Source organism: Acanthaster planci, linkage group LG13, assembly GCF_054643075.1.
Source record: "Acanthaster planci isolate LZ-2023a linkage group LG13, COTS_SCS, whole genome shotgun sequence".
In the NCBI taxonomy this organism is placed as follows: domain Eukaryota; kingdom Metazoa; phylum Echinodermata; class Asteroidea; order Valvatida; family Acanthasteridae; genus Acanthaster; species Acanthaster planci.
This window is the reverse complement of record NC_141789.1, coordinates 15738140-15756172: the sequence shown is the minus strand read 5'-3', so window position 1 is coordinate 15756172 and position 18033 is coordinate 15738140. Positions and strand designations below refer to the sequence as shown.

At 40.1% G+C, this 18033-nt stretch overlaps 2 protein-coding genes across 3 annotated transcripts; both read right to left on the bottom strand.

Moving 5' to 3' along the window:
• Positions 1-895: 895 nt before the first annotated feature.
• Positions 896-12653, bottom strand: LOC110973899 (phosphatidylinositol 4-kinase type 2-alpha-like). Of its 2 annotated transcripts, none has more exons than XM_022225110.2 (9): positions 12384-12653; positions 9583-10018; positions 8882-9082; positions 7472-7603; positions 6463-6616; positions 6095-6265; positions 3806-3939; positions 3481-3540; positions 896-3072 (listed from the first exon to the last, which is right to left on the bottom strand). In XM_022225110.2, exons 2-9 carry the CDS (start codon positions 10000-10002, stop codon positions 2896-2898), a joined length of 1449 nt encoding a protein of 482 aa, XP_022080802.2. In that variant the 5' UTR covers positions 10003-10018; positions 12384-12653; the 3' UTR covers positions 896-2895. The 2 variants fall into 2 exon arrangements, with proteins under 2 accessions (XP_022080802.2, XP_022080800.2); XM_022225108.2 differs by having other exon boundaries at positions 12473-12652.
• Positions 12654-12837: 184 nt separating this feature from the next.
• Positions 12838-17677, bottom strand: LOC110973959 (ectonucleoside triphosphate diphosphohydrolase 8-like). The gene is made up of 9 exons (XM_022225229.2): positions 17462-17677; positions 17095-17221; positions 16798-16942; positions 16389-16560; positions 15760-16014; positions 15157-15474; positions 14907-15017; positions 14532-14660; positions 12838-14367 (listed from the first exon to the last, which is right to left on the bottom strand). The coding sequence occupies exons 1-9, from the start codon at positions 17588-17590 to the stop codon at positions 14122-14124; spliced, it is 1632 nt and encodes a 543-aa protein (XP_022080921.1). The 5' UTR covers positions 17591-17677; the 3' UTR covers positions 12838-14121.
• Positions 17678-18033: the final 356 nt, after the last annotated feature.

Here is an 18033-nt window from a genome sequence, read left to right as displayed (position 1 = left end):
AAAAACTGGGCAGTCAAATCAAAATATAAATGTTGACACACATTTTTGAATGAATGTTCGTTTATCGAAACTCGTTTATAGCAAAATTTTAAGATTTACGGGAAAGAACATTGGAGGATGACAGAAACTTAGCGAACAGAAATTTTAAAATGTTCGGCATTTTCTCGAAATTGTTTGCTCTGGGTAGTGGAAACGGCAAAGATTTTTTTTGCCGAAACGCTTCCTTAAGATAATGAAACTTCGTAAAAAAGGAGCTTCTATCGACTGATCTATATTCAAAATATAATCATAAGTGTCATTTGGAAAAATACGCCGACTCGGTTTTATTGCACAAGATCTCCTTCTGGCGATGTTCTGGCCCTGCCGCAATTTAGCTTTTATCTTGATAAAACGTTGATGATTTTGTCCGCATATCGTTGACCATTAGCGTCAAGAGACAAGCTCATTGTGTTGGCTCTTAGCAACACAATGACCATTCCCCAAAACCCGCACTCCAGGAAATCATTTCTTACAGCGACCCTAACCCAACAATTGTACCGGGGGCCCTGGGACGCAGAGCCGGGCGCCTGCCAGCCCAGTACCGCTGACGCTCAGGCGCGGTCGGGGTTCGTGTCACACACTAGCAATCCCGCTGTTTTCGGGAGGGTGCATCTCTTCAGCCCCTCGTGAAAAACTCTTGCATAGGCAAGATCCAGCTTACATGTATTGTCATCTCTTGCAATTAGTCCGTAAATTTCGGGTCACAGGATCAACATTAACAAGTACCTTTTTCATAGCTGTGACAAATCGTGGTTTCGCTCATCATTTTTTTCTCGACAACTGAAAACTAGACCCCAGGCATTTTTCACTTTGTCTGCAGGACAAAGAAAGAAAAACAGAACCAACACTGACAAGGTTTCTTGGACCTATTTACCTCTCGAGTTTATTTCAGAATAATATTAGACAGGTAAGAAGGGGGGAAGTGATGTTTACTTCAGAGGTGTCCTTTAAACTTAGACGCTGATAAAAAATGATTCGCATAAGTGTAATCCAAAGCAAAACAGACATATTCTTGCAATTAGTCATCGAGTTAAAATATTCAAAGACTGACCAATTTCAAAACATTTCTTTGATTGGCTTGCCAACTGGTTGTTCTCAGACTGTTGAGATCAAATAACTTAAGACATCGAAGGAAAGCAATTAGTGTCTACATTACGTTTTAAAGGCGTTTGTGGGTTTAAACGAAAGAATAGCAACTGAAAAGAACAGACTCCATTATTTCTCTTTCGTTTCACTGATCTTTGGCCAACGCTCATCCCTTTTTGACTTGCAAAATTCATCCATATGTCTTCCGTTCTGCCCACATCCGAACAGTTTACTAGAACCCCTCTGATAAATTCAACAGGAGATAGAAACATCTCAGAAATCAGGCAAACGGAAGCTCAACAAAGTAGATGACTGAGGCACAAATTGGTTCGACATGTAGTCAAAACATTGAAATATGCCACGTTTTGATACCACTATTAAAACGTTAGGTTGAATTACGACCAGTAGAAAATAGTGTGGATATTTAAAAAGAAAAAAGAAAGATAGCACTTCCAGCATGGCTGAACAGATTCCGAGAAAAAATGTGGAAAAAGTATCCACTTCACACACATCAAAGAGTCTCAATCCGAACAGGAAAAGAACCCTTGGAATCAAAAAAACAAATATCAACTTACCATGTTTGAGAAAAGAAATGTTTGTTTCTAATTATTCGTCAAAGGTGTTAATATGTTTACTGCAAGCCTTTGTTTTTTCATGAAATTTTGAAGCACATACTTGAGGGAACATATGGCAAAAATGATGATACACATACGGCTGACGGTTTTAATTGTTCAATTTTTTTTCATAAGCAATTTGGTTCGCATAAGCTCTTCCTACAATCTGTGTGAGGAGACAAAAAAATAAAATTGAAATTAACATTCAATGTGAAGTTTAACCTAAAATCAACTGAGTATTGCACATTCAAAACCATCATTACTGAATTACTCGGAGAATATTTTACTTTCAAATATTGCTGCCTTCAAAACCTTTGTTAAAAGCTGCAAACTGAAAGAATCTTGTTCTCAAATGATTACAGCTCTCTTGAAAAAGGGTGTCTTTCACCTTTAACTTCAATCAAATGCTACAATCAACATGACAAGGGACATATAATATTTACACATTTGTCAACAAAATCCATTGACAATGCCATCCTGTAAGATTTGCTACAAAAACCAAAGCAAAACAACGAAAAACCACAAATTAAATTCTAGCCCTATTTCTAGTAATAACATGAGCAAAAAAGTGCAACCAGAAATGTATCAAACACCATTATGGTAACATGACATCGACGTCAATTATCATGGTACAAATTACAAACACCACGACTGGATCTTTGATTCAACAATCGACCAAAGTATATATGCTTGTCGTAATCATGTAACTTGAAGCACCAGATATGCAAACAATGTTAATGCAATGCTTAAAAAAGCCTCACAAGATTCCTTCCTCAAGAGGTGATCAAAGGCAGTATATGCACTCTCAAGTTGGCATAGTTGTCAAGTGGTTGGGACATGTAAAAAATGTAAGTGGGCGGTTAGAGGTTAGAATCTAACCTAGTTCATGCCGGGATCTTTTTTCGTGAAGCTCAAATATACTTTCCAAGTATTCGCCTTGAATTAAGATTTAAAAAATGCTATATCAGGTACATATCTATTAATACGATACACTGTGCTACAATCATTAATGCCAGTTGTGTATGTCAATTTTAAATTCAAATTCTCTAAATGCATGTGCATATCTTGAGGCAATACACAAAAAATTAGACAATCCCTGAAAATACTCATTGTTGTTGAATCTTATCTTTTTATTAGAAGGGTTGCCATGGTAATGTCAGCACCAAGAGAAGAAAGGATGGCGATGATGAAAGCTCTGTGTGAAGGAATCACTGTGTTGTCTGACCCGGCCTGGGTGGCCATCTTTACTGTTTTTCTCAACAGTCACAAGAGGCATCTGAACTAACTGGACTGGGCTCTTACCATCACGCAAGGCTTGACACAAATTCAGTATCTACCAGAGCAAACAAGTAACAAAATCACTCTCAGGACATTGTCAATTTCATGTTGAAATCTTTAGCAGAAAATGTAGAACTTCACAGGCTAATAATCATTATCTTTTCTGAAAATTGTTGCTTTCATTTGTTTTTCATTTTGTATTTCACAATTTTCCTTTCGTTTCACTCAAAATACATTAATAGAACCATCAGGATGATGCAGAAATACTTTTGCTTTTCATCTTCAGTGAACTGGTTCGAATCCCACCTAGTACATCATGTGTGTTGGGTATGCCAGTCCCTTAAACTTAGGTTTTCCTCTCAGGCCTAAAACTGGCAAGTATCTTCATCTCTTGGGTCATGGTTCGTGGCTCAGTGATACAAGGAATAAACAAAACAAATGGAACACTTGTAGTTTAATTTACCTGTCCTCTCATCACAGACATCTGCTTTTCATACATGTGCCGATCAAATCCTTTGTCAATCTGAGAATTGCAAGATATCATCAGAAACAAGTCACATGTTGCATTTTTCTTAGTCAATGCAAAAACAACATAGTCACTGCAACGCCCAACTTTTGTTGACAATTTGTTCCCGACTGGTTTGACTCAGACTGATTCAGTTGTTTTTTGGGGAGGCTAAAGATCTCTAAACAAACACAGCACTTTTTAGGAAAAAGTCAAACTGTATCCCTAGAGAAATGTTACTTCCTATGATCAAGTTCCTCACTGGATAACCATGCATACTTACAGAGAAAAGATCCTTCAATTCCTTGCAAAGCTCTTCCACAAAGTTCATGTCTGTGAGTTTGGGTAGAACTGAATCTTTGACTTCACAGGAGAATGGGGTCTTAGCTTGCCCTAACCAAGCCCAGTGATAGGGATCTATAAGAGAACAATTGAAAACACTTTGTAATTGAGTCAGCCGTGTCTTAAAAAAATTATTGAATTTTGAGTTTTAACTCTAGCAAGCTAGAGGTTTGTTCTTTGTCAATTATAATTGAATGTATATACATGGTCATTATTGGCCTGATATAAAGATCTAATGTTCTCATGAATTTGGATAAAAGCTGGTCCAAACCCCCCCCCAAACAAAGAGAATGCTCACAACTGTCATCCGTTGAGGAATATTTCCATCTCAAATATCAATTATGAGGGGAACAAGGTTGAAGCTCAATGATGAATTTACCACTAGGGAATATATTAAGACATCCTCATGTAGTCTGTAATGTTAACAAAAACACTGCGAAATGAGCTGGTGCAAAACTGGCAAGGTGGTGATCAGTAGCCTATACACACATCAATGAAAGCAATGTCTTCTAAACCTTTGAAGGAAGAACTAAAGATCCTGGGTTTTTGTGAGAGAAATGTTGACTACAGAGAGGGAAATGCAAGGAGCTGTTGATCTCATTGAAGACACTTGTCCTTGAGATGAGCTCCAACTAGACAGAGATGACATCTTGGCTGATTAGGGACTCTTAAGAAATAACTAGCCTGTATTGATCTCTCAATAGTAGCCCGTAAATGAGCAACGCTCACCACAGGGGGGGAGGCCGGCATGACCTTAATCCTCCTCGTTCCTGCCTCCCTCAATTATATTTGATTTAGGAGATATAATCCCCAATGCCAGATGACAGGATAATAAGTCATTTCATGTCTGTCCGTCATTCAGTCTAACCCCGAGCAAAATTCGAGTTGTTTATCTGAATGTGGGGGCTAGGAATGCAGCTGGCTGGTTAGAGGCAAGTTTTAATGAACCAGACTCTGATGACTGCTTGTAAACAAGAAATCGGAGATTGATGTTGGTCAGGGGTTTTCAAGAACTCATCAAGTCTTAAGGTAACGGTGAGAAAGAAAGAGATATCAACTTAGGAAGAATTCATCCACAGAGCATGTCAAGTACCCTTTTCTTTCCATTTGGTTCGGTTCATCCTTGTTTAACACCTTAGTGGCAGAAATAATACGCTTGAGAGATCTTTTTTTTTTCTAATTACAAAGTTTCTCTACATTTCCATAAGATATCACATAAGCTTGGAAGGAATAAAATTTGAAGGATTAGTTTTAAGTCTTATTGTGTTACATTATTGTGGGCATCTCAAGAACACACAACTCAGGCTAGTTGCTAAAGATAATTCAGACCAGAACATATTCTCCAAAATTAAAAAAAAATACACCAGAATCCACCAAAACCTATCATATTCTGACAAAATCAAATATGATCCCAGCCAAGGGAACTGACTGACCCTACAATTTACATGTAATAGCATTTCCAGGCAGCCGCTCACATCTAGGGCAAGCACAATGACATAATACTAATAGGAATGAAGATGAACAATGCTGAAAGATGGGAAATAACAAAACTGAATCTTCTCAATTCTCAGTGAGCTTTTACTTTCTGCGGACAATAAATCCCTCCGGCAATTTTGGTTCCTATTTCCTTGTGTGCCTTTCAGAAACCCTGCACTGCAACCCCAAAATGAAAACTGAAACAATGGTTCACATCAAATCTTACAGAAGTGAATATTGCATAAGTCTAGTTCAATCATTTGAAGGACTCCAAAAAATCCTTTCAGCAAGTTGTGTTCCAACCCTTGGCAAACTGCCAAAACGATCAGTTTGACATTTTGCTGTCCGAGATGTTGCACAAGCCTATCAATACTGTGCCTTTCTCCAAATTAGTTCTATCAAATCAAGGGCCCTTATTATGCTGGCAAAAATGTAACTCCGTTTTGTGTAATTGACCTATTACGTTGGAATCACATCAGTGCAGCTAGTGAAATATTGTCCAAAATAAAATGGGTGTTGGACACCTAAAATCTGAGACATACAAAACTCAACGAATGAATATCCACAGGACTGTCTACAGGGCATGGCTAACTCGCAAATAGCGATAGGTCCATTGAAATGAGAATTGTCAATCTTGTTACCCAACAATGTCCTTTCTTGTCAAAAGTGAAACGTAACCGATACAAATTAAAATTCCTTGCAGCTGAGCTCTCGATTAGAGTTGGACTACCCCCCCTAATCATTTCCAACTTACATGCTCGCCATTCATCGGGATGTTTGAATGGGAATGCTAGACCATTGTCAATGGCAGCAATCTTGATGTCAGGTGGTTTCACCATCGACCAATCAGAGCTTTCTTCTAGATCTGCGCTTTCATCCACTTCCGACTTGTCGTATTTGATTAGCCAATTGTCATTACCGCGATCTGTAAACAATAAACCATTTTTCACCAACTGCAATTTAAAATGAAGCATAAACTTCATTCATTATCTGCACCCTTCACACTCAATTGCCAATCTGCAATTAGCAAAATTATGAACGCAAATATCAACCTTGACAAAATAATATCCCCAGAAACCAACACATCTATATGTTAGTGATCTGTCACCTATAACCCCTGACCTGTGTTCCTGATGATGTAGTCTAGCACTACCAGCCGCTCAAACTGCATCTGGAATTGCCTGGATGTAGACTCAGGTAAGGCCTCCGTATCAAAGCGCCGTAGCCAATAATCAGCATCCTTGTAACCACTGACAAAGAGTTGAAAGGAACCCACCTATTGGATAAAACGGTCAAAAGTACTATTGTTCAGCCAACCAGATGCATTCTACTTAAATGATCCAGTTCATTGAATCTGCATCAGATTTGAGTCCTTTTTTAACAAGAAATATTTTAAGTGTTCAATTCAACACAGTTTTCTCCACCTTTTCATTGTTATTTTCAATGTACCTCATCACCTTGTTGATAGCTTTCATGGATTATTCATGAGCTCAATAATCCTAAAACTGTTTACAATCAAAGATTCGGTGCCATAGCTGTTTGAAATGCAAATGCTAGAATGCTTAAATTATGCAACAAACTAAATCTGACGTAACAGTTGCCACATCTCAAAATAGCAGGAAATAACAGGAGAAAACTGACAACAGGAAATCCCCTTAAGTTTACTTCAAAGAGTAAATCAAAGGGATTGTCTATCTGTATGTAACTCAAGGCAATTAAGGTCCATGCAAAATAGTCTTCAATGTTTGTCATTCCTTGCAAGTGTCCAGTGGAATTTCATTAGGAGGACAGTGTACAGCAAGCTAAACACCTGTTCAAAAGTGTTTTCAATTAAGAGGTTTGTTTTCAGCAGTTGCAGCAGACGTCCTGTACCCTTTGCAGAATTTATGGTTCCGCCTGACTTCATACTTCACAGAGTATTTCAGCTGCACGAATGAAGCGAAAATGCTGGTAGGATAAAAAACATTGTAGGAGAGGACAAGTTTGTTCAATTTTATGCGTATAAATACCAAGGATGGTACATGCATCTGCATGGAACTATGAGTGAAGCATTATTGTTGGTGTCGATGTGATACATTTTGGGAGTGATATATATGAAACAAATAAACAAAAAGTGCCAGTATACATGTACCTTTGGGGGCAAACCAATTCGATGAAACCTTCTTCCCAGAGATTCAAACTTCTCTAATGTAAATCTCTTTGTCCTTGCCTTTGCTCTATCGATGGGCGAATAATTGAAAGTTTCGCTGGCAAGTTTCACCACCTAGTCCAACAAATACAAAATTTATCAATTAAATTCTTACATGTGGTTTTTGAGTTTTAAAAAATCTGGCAATGTTAGACGTGGCTAATGCAGACTCTGATCTCAGATGGCAAACAAAAAAGGTTACCAACTAAAATATCACAGTGGCTTGTGTAGTTTGTCCAGTTCTCAAACATACAAAGTGCATATCCTAATTAGAGTGGTATTCTATGAGCTATTTTCAACTACTTGGAATTCTGCGTAAATTGAACTTGAGTTACTAAAATCAACCTAATGACTAGGTAAAACCTGAGTGAAATTAGTTGCTAAAGCAACACTTCCCTCCATCTACTTATGTGACCATGGCAACTGTCTTGCCATGATATTATCCCAGATAAATATATGAAGTTTAATAGGCATCCAAAAAGTCTGGCAACAGTGCAGCACAGATATTGTCGAGAGATTAGCAAACTACTACTGTCTACACTATGTCTGGTTGTGCGTTAACATAACAAGCTGTCTTTGATTAACCAGAATTTCTGATATTTCCTTGTCTGACATTATTTCTAAACATACTTGTAACAACATAAATGTACATGATTTCATGGGACAGAAAACTCGGTGGTTGCCAACCTGTATACATATTCCCATGGTATGGAGTTAGCTTTCAGTGTTTACACAAAACTGAGGGAAAACTGGACCTACCAGCAGAATCATTTAGTTCTATCAACTGTATCCATTGTGTGAGGTCACGCCGTAAAAAAGGTTGTCCTTGTCAGTGCATTGTACTAGTGATACCATAAGTAAGATTTAGTATAAATTTGAAAGATGCGATCAAGCACAATGAGTCATTTGTCAGCCCAGACCAATTGACTGAATTGAATTCCTTCAATAGGTACACAATGTCGACTTCATGTCTATCCAAATCTCAACCATGAAAACCTTAGGATGAACGTAGTAAGTTGAAGTATGAAAGATTTGATTTGGGACAATCATTCTGAGATGTTTCGTTGAATGAAAATTTGATGAACGACTCAGTTTGCTCGATCACATCAAAGGACAGAATTCTCAATCAGTATGACAATTCTTTCTTGCTCATACTTTTCTGTGACATTTTTGAAAAGAAAGTTAGATCTGATCTCTCCTTAAGGGGTTGTGGTGATTAACTAGGTCAGTTTGTAGCTGGTTACACATGTATCATAGTTCAGCTCATTATGTGGGTCTTGCATGCAATCCCCCGTAAGAGAGAAAGATAATTTAAAAAAAAAGGTTCAAAGGAAATTCTATAGCTGGACTCACCCTGGTCTTTGGCACGATGTTAAGGCCTAGTTTCTTATCAACCAGATATGCCCCTGCCTCAGACAGGTAACCTTGGTTGGGAAGCAGACAACTTCGTCCAAAGCAACAAGGAAAACAAGTTCTCTGAAACCATTTGATCCATTTTGGATTCAGGTGACCATAGGGCTCTTCACTCTTGGGTTTGAATACAGAAATAATTTTCTGGAACACAAAACAAAACAAAATCTGTGTTTTGGAAATTAAATAATTCAACATTTTGAATCCATTTTCATTAAACAATAAAGCTACTTTCAAATTAATTTAAGAATTGTGTTAACAATTGAATTACTCAGATTTATTTTAAATTGTTATTTTCCTCGGCATTTGCAGGTTAACGTAGACAGGTATTTTGGAAGAAGATAAAAAGTGCAGAATAACCAAGGTTTGGAATTACAATTTGGGATGAAAAGTAGAAATTTGCTTGCATTTGATTTCAACATATCACTACAAAGGGAAAATGTCCCTAATGTGTAACAATTTGGTTTTCAAATCCCATTCACCTATGGCAATATAAGAAAAGCTCTGGCCAAAGGTACATGTACATGTAATTGTTACTTGTGTCTAACACACCAAAAAGAAAGCCTCTGGGTGTACTATAGAGTATTAACTTTCAGATATTAAGACCACGTCAGTTGAAGCATCTATAACATACTGCAGCTCACCCTATCCATGTTTTTAACAAAATAACTTCCACTAGATCCTTGGGATATTCTCTCTGGGTAGATCCCCTGGAATATGGCATCTTCAGCCTTCTTAACAAAGTCTGTGAATTCCACATCATCGTTGAAGATGTTAAAATCATCCACGTCCAGGCTCTTGATGGTGCCCCTGGTGGAATGCCTCAGGAGGGGCTGGCGTTCCTGGGCAGAGGTGAGCTGGGTAGTCTCCAGCTTCGGGGCAAAGATAACATCAGGGAGGGCAGAAGGGGTGCCTACTGGGCTGGCTTCTGGTGGGGATGCCCGCTGGGTGGCAGTGGGTGAGCGGAGGGCTGAGTCTGGGGTAGGGGAAGCCAGACTGGATCCAGACTCACAGATGAGGTGCAGCTCCTGAGGCTTCTCCTTACGTGCCACGTTAATATTCATTAGGAGGCATTAGTCACTAGGTTGAACATGAAAACAGAGGAGAGGGGATTTGAAAATGTAGTGTTGAAACTGGTACAGAATTTGATATGTCAGAACTGAACTGTTTAGGAATATGAAAAGTCAACATGTGCATGTAAGTAATACATAATGAATAAGTGATCCTGTATTTCTGGAATAATTATTTCTAAGTTTGTCCATTCTTGCGTGGAATGTTTATTTCATTAAAATCTAATATTTTCCAGCCCTTAAAAATTTGGTAACAATATAAACTGTTCCACTCCAACAAAATTAAACACGATCCTTGGCATTAATCACTCAAACATGTACTGCAATTTTATTGAGTTAGAGCAAATTTAGGATAGTTGGTTTTGAGTGAGTATAATACCATTTTTCCCTCTAAAAAAATCTGGGTTCATGACAAGTGTCATGCCCTACAACACACCAAGCAAGGTCTAAAGTCCAATGATTAGAATAAGAATCCTAAAAATAGTCTTGAACAAAGTAATACAAAGTTCATTTCTCATCACTGATAACATCTTCTACATTTCAATTTAACAATGTCTTTTTGTTAACACACTGATATACTAGATAATAATTCATATAGAGATGAGAAACTTTTTGGCTGTTTTGGGGCAAAATCTATATAGTCATCCAACCTAACTGGTGATTGGCTGCCATTATACTAAAGTTAGTCTGCCAAAGTTCAATGATTTGCATTCACAAGATGGGATTTAAACAATATTCAATTCAGGATTTTATTCCCCTTGGAAATATTCTTAAGAGCCAGGAATCCCCCCCCCCATGAAAAATCCGGTGGTTAAATGTAGAAATTAGGTGCAGCACATTAACATGATTACAATACCATGTGCTCAACCATTTATAATATGATGTCACTCACTGGCAGTTTTGACATATTTGAAAGATTCAATACATATTGCTATTACTAGGTGATAAGCTTCATTACTTGCCTTCCACAGAATTTTCCAAAGTCACTAAGGTAGAGGTACATCTGTAATAGCCCTCCATGTACATACCTGATACTCCCAGCTTACCTGCAGAACTGTGGATCATCCACTGCACTCTCCCTGGGAGCCCGCAGTGGATGACGAACCCACAGTTTTGGGGGTAACCCCCCACTGGAGGTAGAAAAATACCGTACACGTATAGTACGCTGGACTATGCTGTGATTGAAGACTGTCTCATGATCGAGATAAATAATCGCTGATCAGCTCCTATTGAAGCGACACTCAGCCAAGAGTGACTATTGGATTAATACTGATTCAGACAGATGTTGAACTAGACCTTATGTTACGCACAGCATCTGAGCATTTGGCCTAACATTACGTGTATCATTTGACAGTGTCATGATTATTTGTCATGTCGTCAGTCATGATGACTGTATCAACGTAGGCCTCGGCCTATGACAAGTTGTATTACAAGGTAAAACAATAGTAGTGGGCCTACTTGTAGGCCACTCACTGCTAGTAATATATCTGTCCCAACTAGAGTTGTGGCATTCCCAACTGTAGTGCTGCAGTTGGGCTGGCCCAACTATTGTTGACCAATTTCATACAAAATTTCTCAACCTTATCCAAGTTTATGCACCTCATGTTTGACACAATTCATCTAAAATAATATTACTATGACATATCATTCATAAACAATATGACTTTGGCACATGTTGGACACACCATGGGCACACACACACTGGACCTCTGTGCTTTAGTTGGGCCGGCCCAACTACATTCACAAGTTGGGATGTTCCCAACTAGGTCTAGGCCCTACATGTATATGGGGCAGTGTGGACATCCGGGATTCTTCCAAAAGGACAGGTTGAAAACAGCGACCTTGGCCAGGTACGCACGCATCAGCCAGTCCGAGGATTGGGTTATACAATTGTTTCTTTGATCTGTACGTACGCTCACGCTTGTTGCAGTTGTTTTCATCGGCGCGGTGTGGTTGCTACCTGTATTTTTGTGAAACTCCCGGATGTCCACGCTGCCCCATACTAGACCTAGACCCAAATTTCATAGCGCTGCTTACTGTAGAATTCTGCACTTACGATCTCCATTCTGCGCTGACCATGCAAGCAGAACACTTCTGCGCTAACCCTTTAAACACAGAATCCATAGTTACGGGATGTACGTGCCCACAAGCCAATATTCCTCGCTAACCCGTGAAATACGTTCGCCATAAGCGCAGAATTTTCTGTTACGGTAAGTGCCGATTTTTCGCTTGCGGTAAACAGCACCGGGCCGTGAAATTGGGCCCTAGTTAGTAGTAGTTGGGACTGATGCTACAGTTGAGGCATAACATAGGGCTATTAAAACTGTGCCATTTTACTGTGCTTGGCCTAAGTCTGAAATTTTAGAAGCAGTTACCTGGTTACGGGTTAGCTTAGGTCGGACGTTGTCTTCATTTCATTACGACTCACGTAGTACGGTCAGGGCTAGGGCCTACATTCGCTTACCTTGTTGACCACGTGAATCAAGAAGAGGCGAGCTTTAACAGTAAACAGGAAAATGAAATTGGTACACCTCATCTGCTACCAGTGCCACACACAATGATGTCATAGACCAAAAAGGGAAAATCATATGATTCATAGCAGTAACTCATCGCCGGTGACACTGAAATTAATGCGAGGGAGTAGTCTGACGCTACTTTATATGATGCAACAGACACTATATGACGTCTGGGTACTTGGCCTAGGCTTTTGAGCTTGTTTCCACGCTGATGGCGCTCTTTACGTCCACTGTGTGCACGTGGAAGTGGCATGCTGAATTTCCAACAAATCGACACAGAGTACCGAGGAAGTTTATATCGTAAACTGTTGGCTTTAGTGCTTTTTAGTGCTGCATCATTTATTGGTACATGCATTTCCACACATTCCTATCGTAATGCAAGTTTTTAATTTTTACTACAAAACAAATTTTCATTCTTTAAAATTAAAAGGTCTACAATCACTACTAACACACCGTCTATTTCGTACCACAAGCCGCCGAGTGTACATGCATGTGTGCCCGGGCAGGGATGTGCAGGCGTGCCACTTAGTGTGGACCTCTGCACAAAAAAAGTCCACATAATGTAGGGTAGGGTCCACACAATGTTCCCCCCTCTCTGAAAAATAGTTTCAGAGGCATTTTGGGGTCTGGCAACGGGGCTGAATGTCAGATAATGAACAAAAGTTCCCCCCCCCAAAGCACACCACTGAAGGCTGGTGCACCCCCATGCCTCCCCCAGTATAATTCTAGCTACGCCACTACAGCCCCGGACATGACGACAAATTTCAGACGCCTTGAACTGCCTATGAAAAATATCACTGATGGAAATGTTCACGGACACCTCACATTGACCCCAATATGAATTTTTCGCCCACACCGCCATGAGATTTTTGAAGATAATCCCTCCTCCATGTCTTCAATCCAAGAATTGAAATGGCTTTCCTCTACTAATGAATACTGTATGCTTTTCAATATTCTTCGACCACCACCCTATTTTATTGTAAATCCCAATATATAGACGCCCAAGATATAAATGCTATTTGCTACTGAATTCTATGGTTTTGAATATTCTTCCACAACCACCGTATATTTTAGTGTAAATCCCATAAGGCAAATGAGCCACGTTACTTTTCGCAGTTTTTCTTTTAAAGAAAATAAACCAAGAATAAGCACTTCCTTTTGTCAATAATTCCACATTTTACAGTTATCCCAACGCTAAAATTACAAACACCTGACATATTGGTCTTTCCGGTAAGAAGTCAGCAAGAACGACGAACGTAGGCCCATTCAACTATGGTTCGACCAACACCACCTGAGTAATAGATGGTGTAGACCATCACCTTTGCAACCTAGAGAGACCGTTGGTCAGAATTTATTGCGCACGCGCATTCCTAAACATTATTGTGTTTTAGTATTGTAAACTATCATAAGAAAGCGTGTAAAATTTCTGCGTATTTTTACCATGCGTAGTATCAATACAAGTTATATTCTACAGATAGTGTCAAGAGAAGTACTAAAACTAATACTGATAAAGAAAGAAATACCAAGAAAGAATTAAAAAACGGATAATTTCATCTAAACTTTCACCAGGCCAACCTTCCCATCCAAACGCTCTTTCTCAAGCACTTTGAGGTTGAGGGTGGTATGATTTATCCACTGAGCATCTTGGTGATCGCTTCCCGAAAATTCCACGGCGGACTCCATGAGCAAAGAGGGCAAACCCGATCATCATCACAATGGTGAAGATAACGACGAAACCGATGAAGGTAGCAGGAGCCAGACCAACACATGCCGGCTCCTCTGGGATCCAGCCAGTGGCGTTTATAGCAAAGCCCAGAGCCCAACCAAAGTCGATGCCGTTCACCTACGGATAAAATAAGAAGAGAAGTAGCCTCAAATTGACTTGATTTGGGTAACTTTAAAGTTTGAATGTGATCTTTTTGGCGAAAACTTGCTCAACTAGTCTTTAATTTGTAATAATTATGTTTACAATGACAGGGTCAATTATTTGTCCGATTAATGGCCTACCTCAGAAGTAAATTCAATGTCCCAGGTCTTCTCGTCAAATTTGTAGGCGTCGAAGAGAAGGGCTCGAATGAACATGGAACGGAAACAGTACAATATCTTGTACTTCATCTTTTCGGGTAGAACCTTCAACTGTTGGCAAATCAAAGCGAAGTACAGACATTTTATACGTCTATTCAATTTCATTTTAGCAAAACTAGAATAGGGGCTAAATTTACTGCCGGAATGACCCAAAATTTGAAATAGAAAAGAAAAGAAAGAACATCACCAATCGAAAGGTTAAAAACAAATTAAACTACTTAGCTTTACGCGAATCTAAACTATAAGGCCTATAGTTACAATTTCCAGAATTGGTATGGTCTGTCAGGGACTTCTCACCTCTTCATACGTCTTCCTACAGTAGTCGTCGGCTGCAGAAATAAACTCATCAATAGTGGGCGTGGTCGTCAAACCTATCCCGGCCGTGGTATAGGCGTAGTTGCTTATACCCTAGCATAAATTTCAGGATAAAAAAGTGTATTGTCTTTGAAAAAAGGCCAGCATGTTTAAAACTCCGGACTTTGAGAAAAGTACATTTAGAGTGTGAAAAGCATCGCAAATGTGACTTTGATGTAGGTCTTAGACGTGCCTTGAAGGATCCCCGTGGTAAAGGTGTATACACACCATTGAAGGAGCACGGTGCCACGGCACAGGTGGCGTTAAAATCAAACAAGGATTTAGTGACTCTGTAGCACTCATCTGGGTTGCCTGTACCATTCAGTCGGTATTCTATGCTGGCCATTACGTCCTCTGTGACCCCAGGTGCAGGTGTAACCTCTGAACCCCAGCCTTCCATGGCCTTTGGTCCCTTGCTGCAGGGCGCCTTCCATAAGTATTCACCAGTGACTACGTAGGAATACCCCACAGGTGAACAGGGGTTGAGTGTCACCTCCGCAAAGCCAGATTCCTGTGTTTTAAAATCCGAAGTTTTAACAATGACGCACAATGAAAATTTAAAAGAACAACAGGTCCATATTTAATTACCTTCTTTGTGTCAATGCAGCCTAAATTTGAGAGGCCACTTTAAGCCGTGACTTCGCTTGATATACACTTCAAAACCAGTGCCACTTCACCTTAACTTAAGCCAACAAGGTTCCCACAATTATACCTTAACCCCACCACTTCGCGTGTACTCTTCGAAACCATGGGGCTATGGCAAGTGCTACATGTACTTGCACCTTAAACCCTTCACCTTGACCAGGTTCGCCTCAAGGCGCCTCGTGCCCTCATCGGCGCCGTAGCACAAGAAGCTGTGCGTGTACAGCTCGTAGTCCGTGCCGTACAGCCGGAGTTTAGAGCGGTACTCTGCGGGGATTTGGCTCGGATCCTCCGGTATGAAGGTGATCTGCGTGGATGCCCCGCCCAGGTCCAGTGCACCGAGGGTCGGTCGGGTTGGGATTGGCTCGCGCGGTGTTAGAACGTCGACAATGCCGCCGGTTACTGGCTCCTATATTAGAGTGTCAAGTTAAGTAGAATGAGCCAGTTGGGTATTTCAAAGGAGCAAGGTTATTCGGGAACAAAGCACGCGTCCGAGTTCACGTAGAGGTGTGGTGACAGGGCAAACGTCACAGTTAAGTTGCGTCCAAATGACCCATGACGCATTTCATATTGGACATGCGCTATCGGAATGCCAAACAGGTTCGTTGAAAACTGTCACAATGGAAAAGGATAAAAACGGGACTGCACAAAGGACTTTTTAGACATAATAATCTAACTGCTCCAGAACTATTTCAAAACGAAACTCAAGAATACTAGATAAACAGAACATCATTTTAGGTAGGCCTAACATGCGAATTTACTCAAATTTCTAAGGTCACTTACCACCCCCAAGTTTTCCCCAAGATAGTTGGCAGATATCCAAGAGGACGTACCCTCCTTGTTACCGCTCAGTATCCTCACCTGGCTCTTCTCGTTCTCAAAGTAAAAGGGTGTGTCTGCAAATGTTCGCCTAACCACCTCAAACACAGCATCACTTTTGCCTGGATCAGTTGCACTATTCATCAGAAGATTCGAAATGTTAAAATTAACTCAACAGGCTGGTACAAGTAACCAAACCAAACCAAACCAAACCAAACCAACCCAAACCAAACCAAACCAACCCAAACCCAACCCAACCCAAAGGAAACCACCACCCCCCAAAAAATAAAATTGGGGTCCTTTCATGACCACCGTACCACAGCATAAATCAGGGCAACTGGCATTTCAAAAACCACACCCAACCCTCACTCACTTCAGAAGTCTCATGCCAGCTGTCGCTGCAAGAAATAGTGGTACATCTTTACGAGTGTACTCCGGGAGGACTAGCTCGGCGAGGTCCAGGCAATCCTGAAGACCTGGAACAACTCCTTCAGGGTCATTAGCATAGCTTGATAAACCTGTTAATTAGGAAACATTCCATCAACACAAATCTTCCAGAATTTACTATTTTAACGTTATTGAATAATGACAAAAGAACAAATCACAAGAATGTTCTGTTATAGTAACATTTCTGAAACTGGCACAATAAAATCCCAGTGGGGAAACATACCAGCATCACCACATTCTCTTGCAAATGCAAGCTGACCGACCACCCCCGTCCCTTTTGTGGTATCTGCCAGCCACTGATAGACGGCCATTGATGTGTGTGACGATCCTGCATCGAAGACTATTTCAAACTAGAAAAACAGAGGTGATACGTTGCTTTCCAAGTATACTTTCCCTTTTTCTTTATAATGTACTAATAAGGAGAATTGAATAAATCTGTTGGTAACTACCTAAAAATCGCACAATCTGTTAGCTGAAAGCATGTAGCAAATGTTCAGTGAAGGAATACTTGTAAAATGAAAAAGCGACGCCCATACGGATAGCTGGGGTCAGTTTTCACTCACACTGTACAAAAATAACACTCAACCTACCTCCACTGGACTACAGTAGTATTCCTTCGACTTTGCCACAACCACCACGCCTATGATACTTAAGATCAACAAGACCACGCCCAGTATCATCCACTCCCAGTTACCGATACTTTTCTTTGGAGTTTTCATCTTTAACGACACATAGGCCTACACCCAGACAGCCAGCCAGCAACCACTGCTTCTCCGCTAGGCGTTGGTGGTACAATGACCCACAAACGAATGCACCCCGTAGCAAAGATCAAGTTGGATGCCCCGCTTCGGCGATTCCCAACGTAAATGATTTATAGCCAGCTTTTATGATTGGATGACAAAATACAGGCACCTGGGCGTCTTGCTGGGTAAGTTAAAGTGAATTCAACAGAATATTTTTTTGTATTTCAATGGAAGGCTCGCCTTGAGATTTTCCATTCCATCTAACGTGGACTTGAATCACAAAGTTTATTTTATACCAACATGACAATGGAAATTTGGCGAACTACCCTAAGAAAAAGGCTGCTGCTCTGGGAACTATTTCCGATGACATACAGACGAAAAATACCGATTTGCAGGAACATCTGCCACTTCGAGAACTA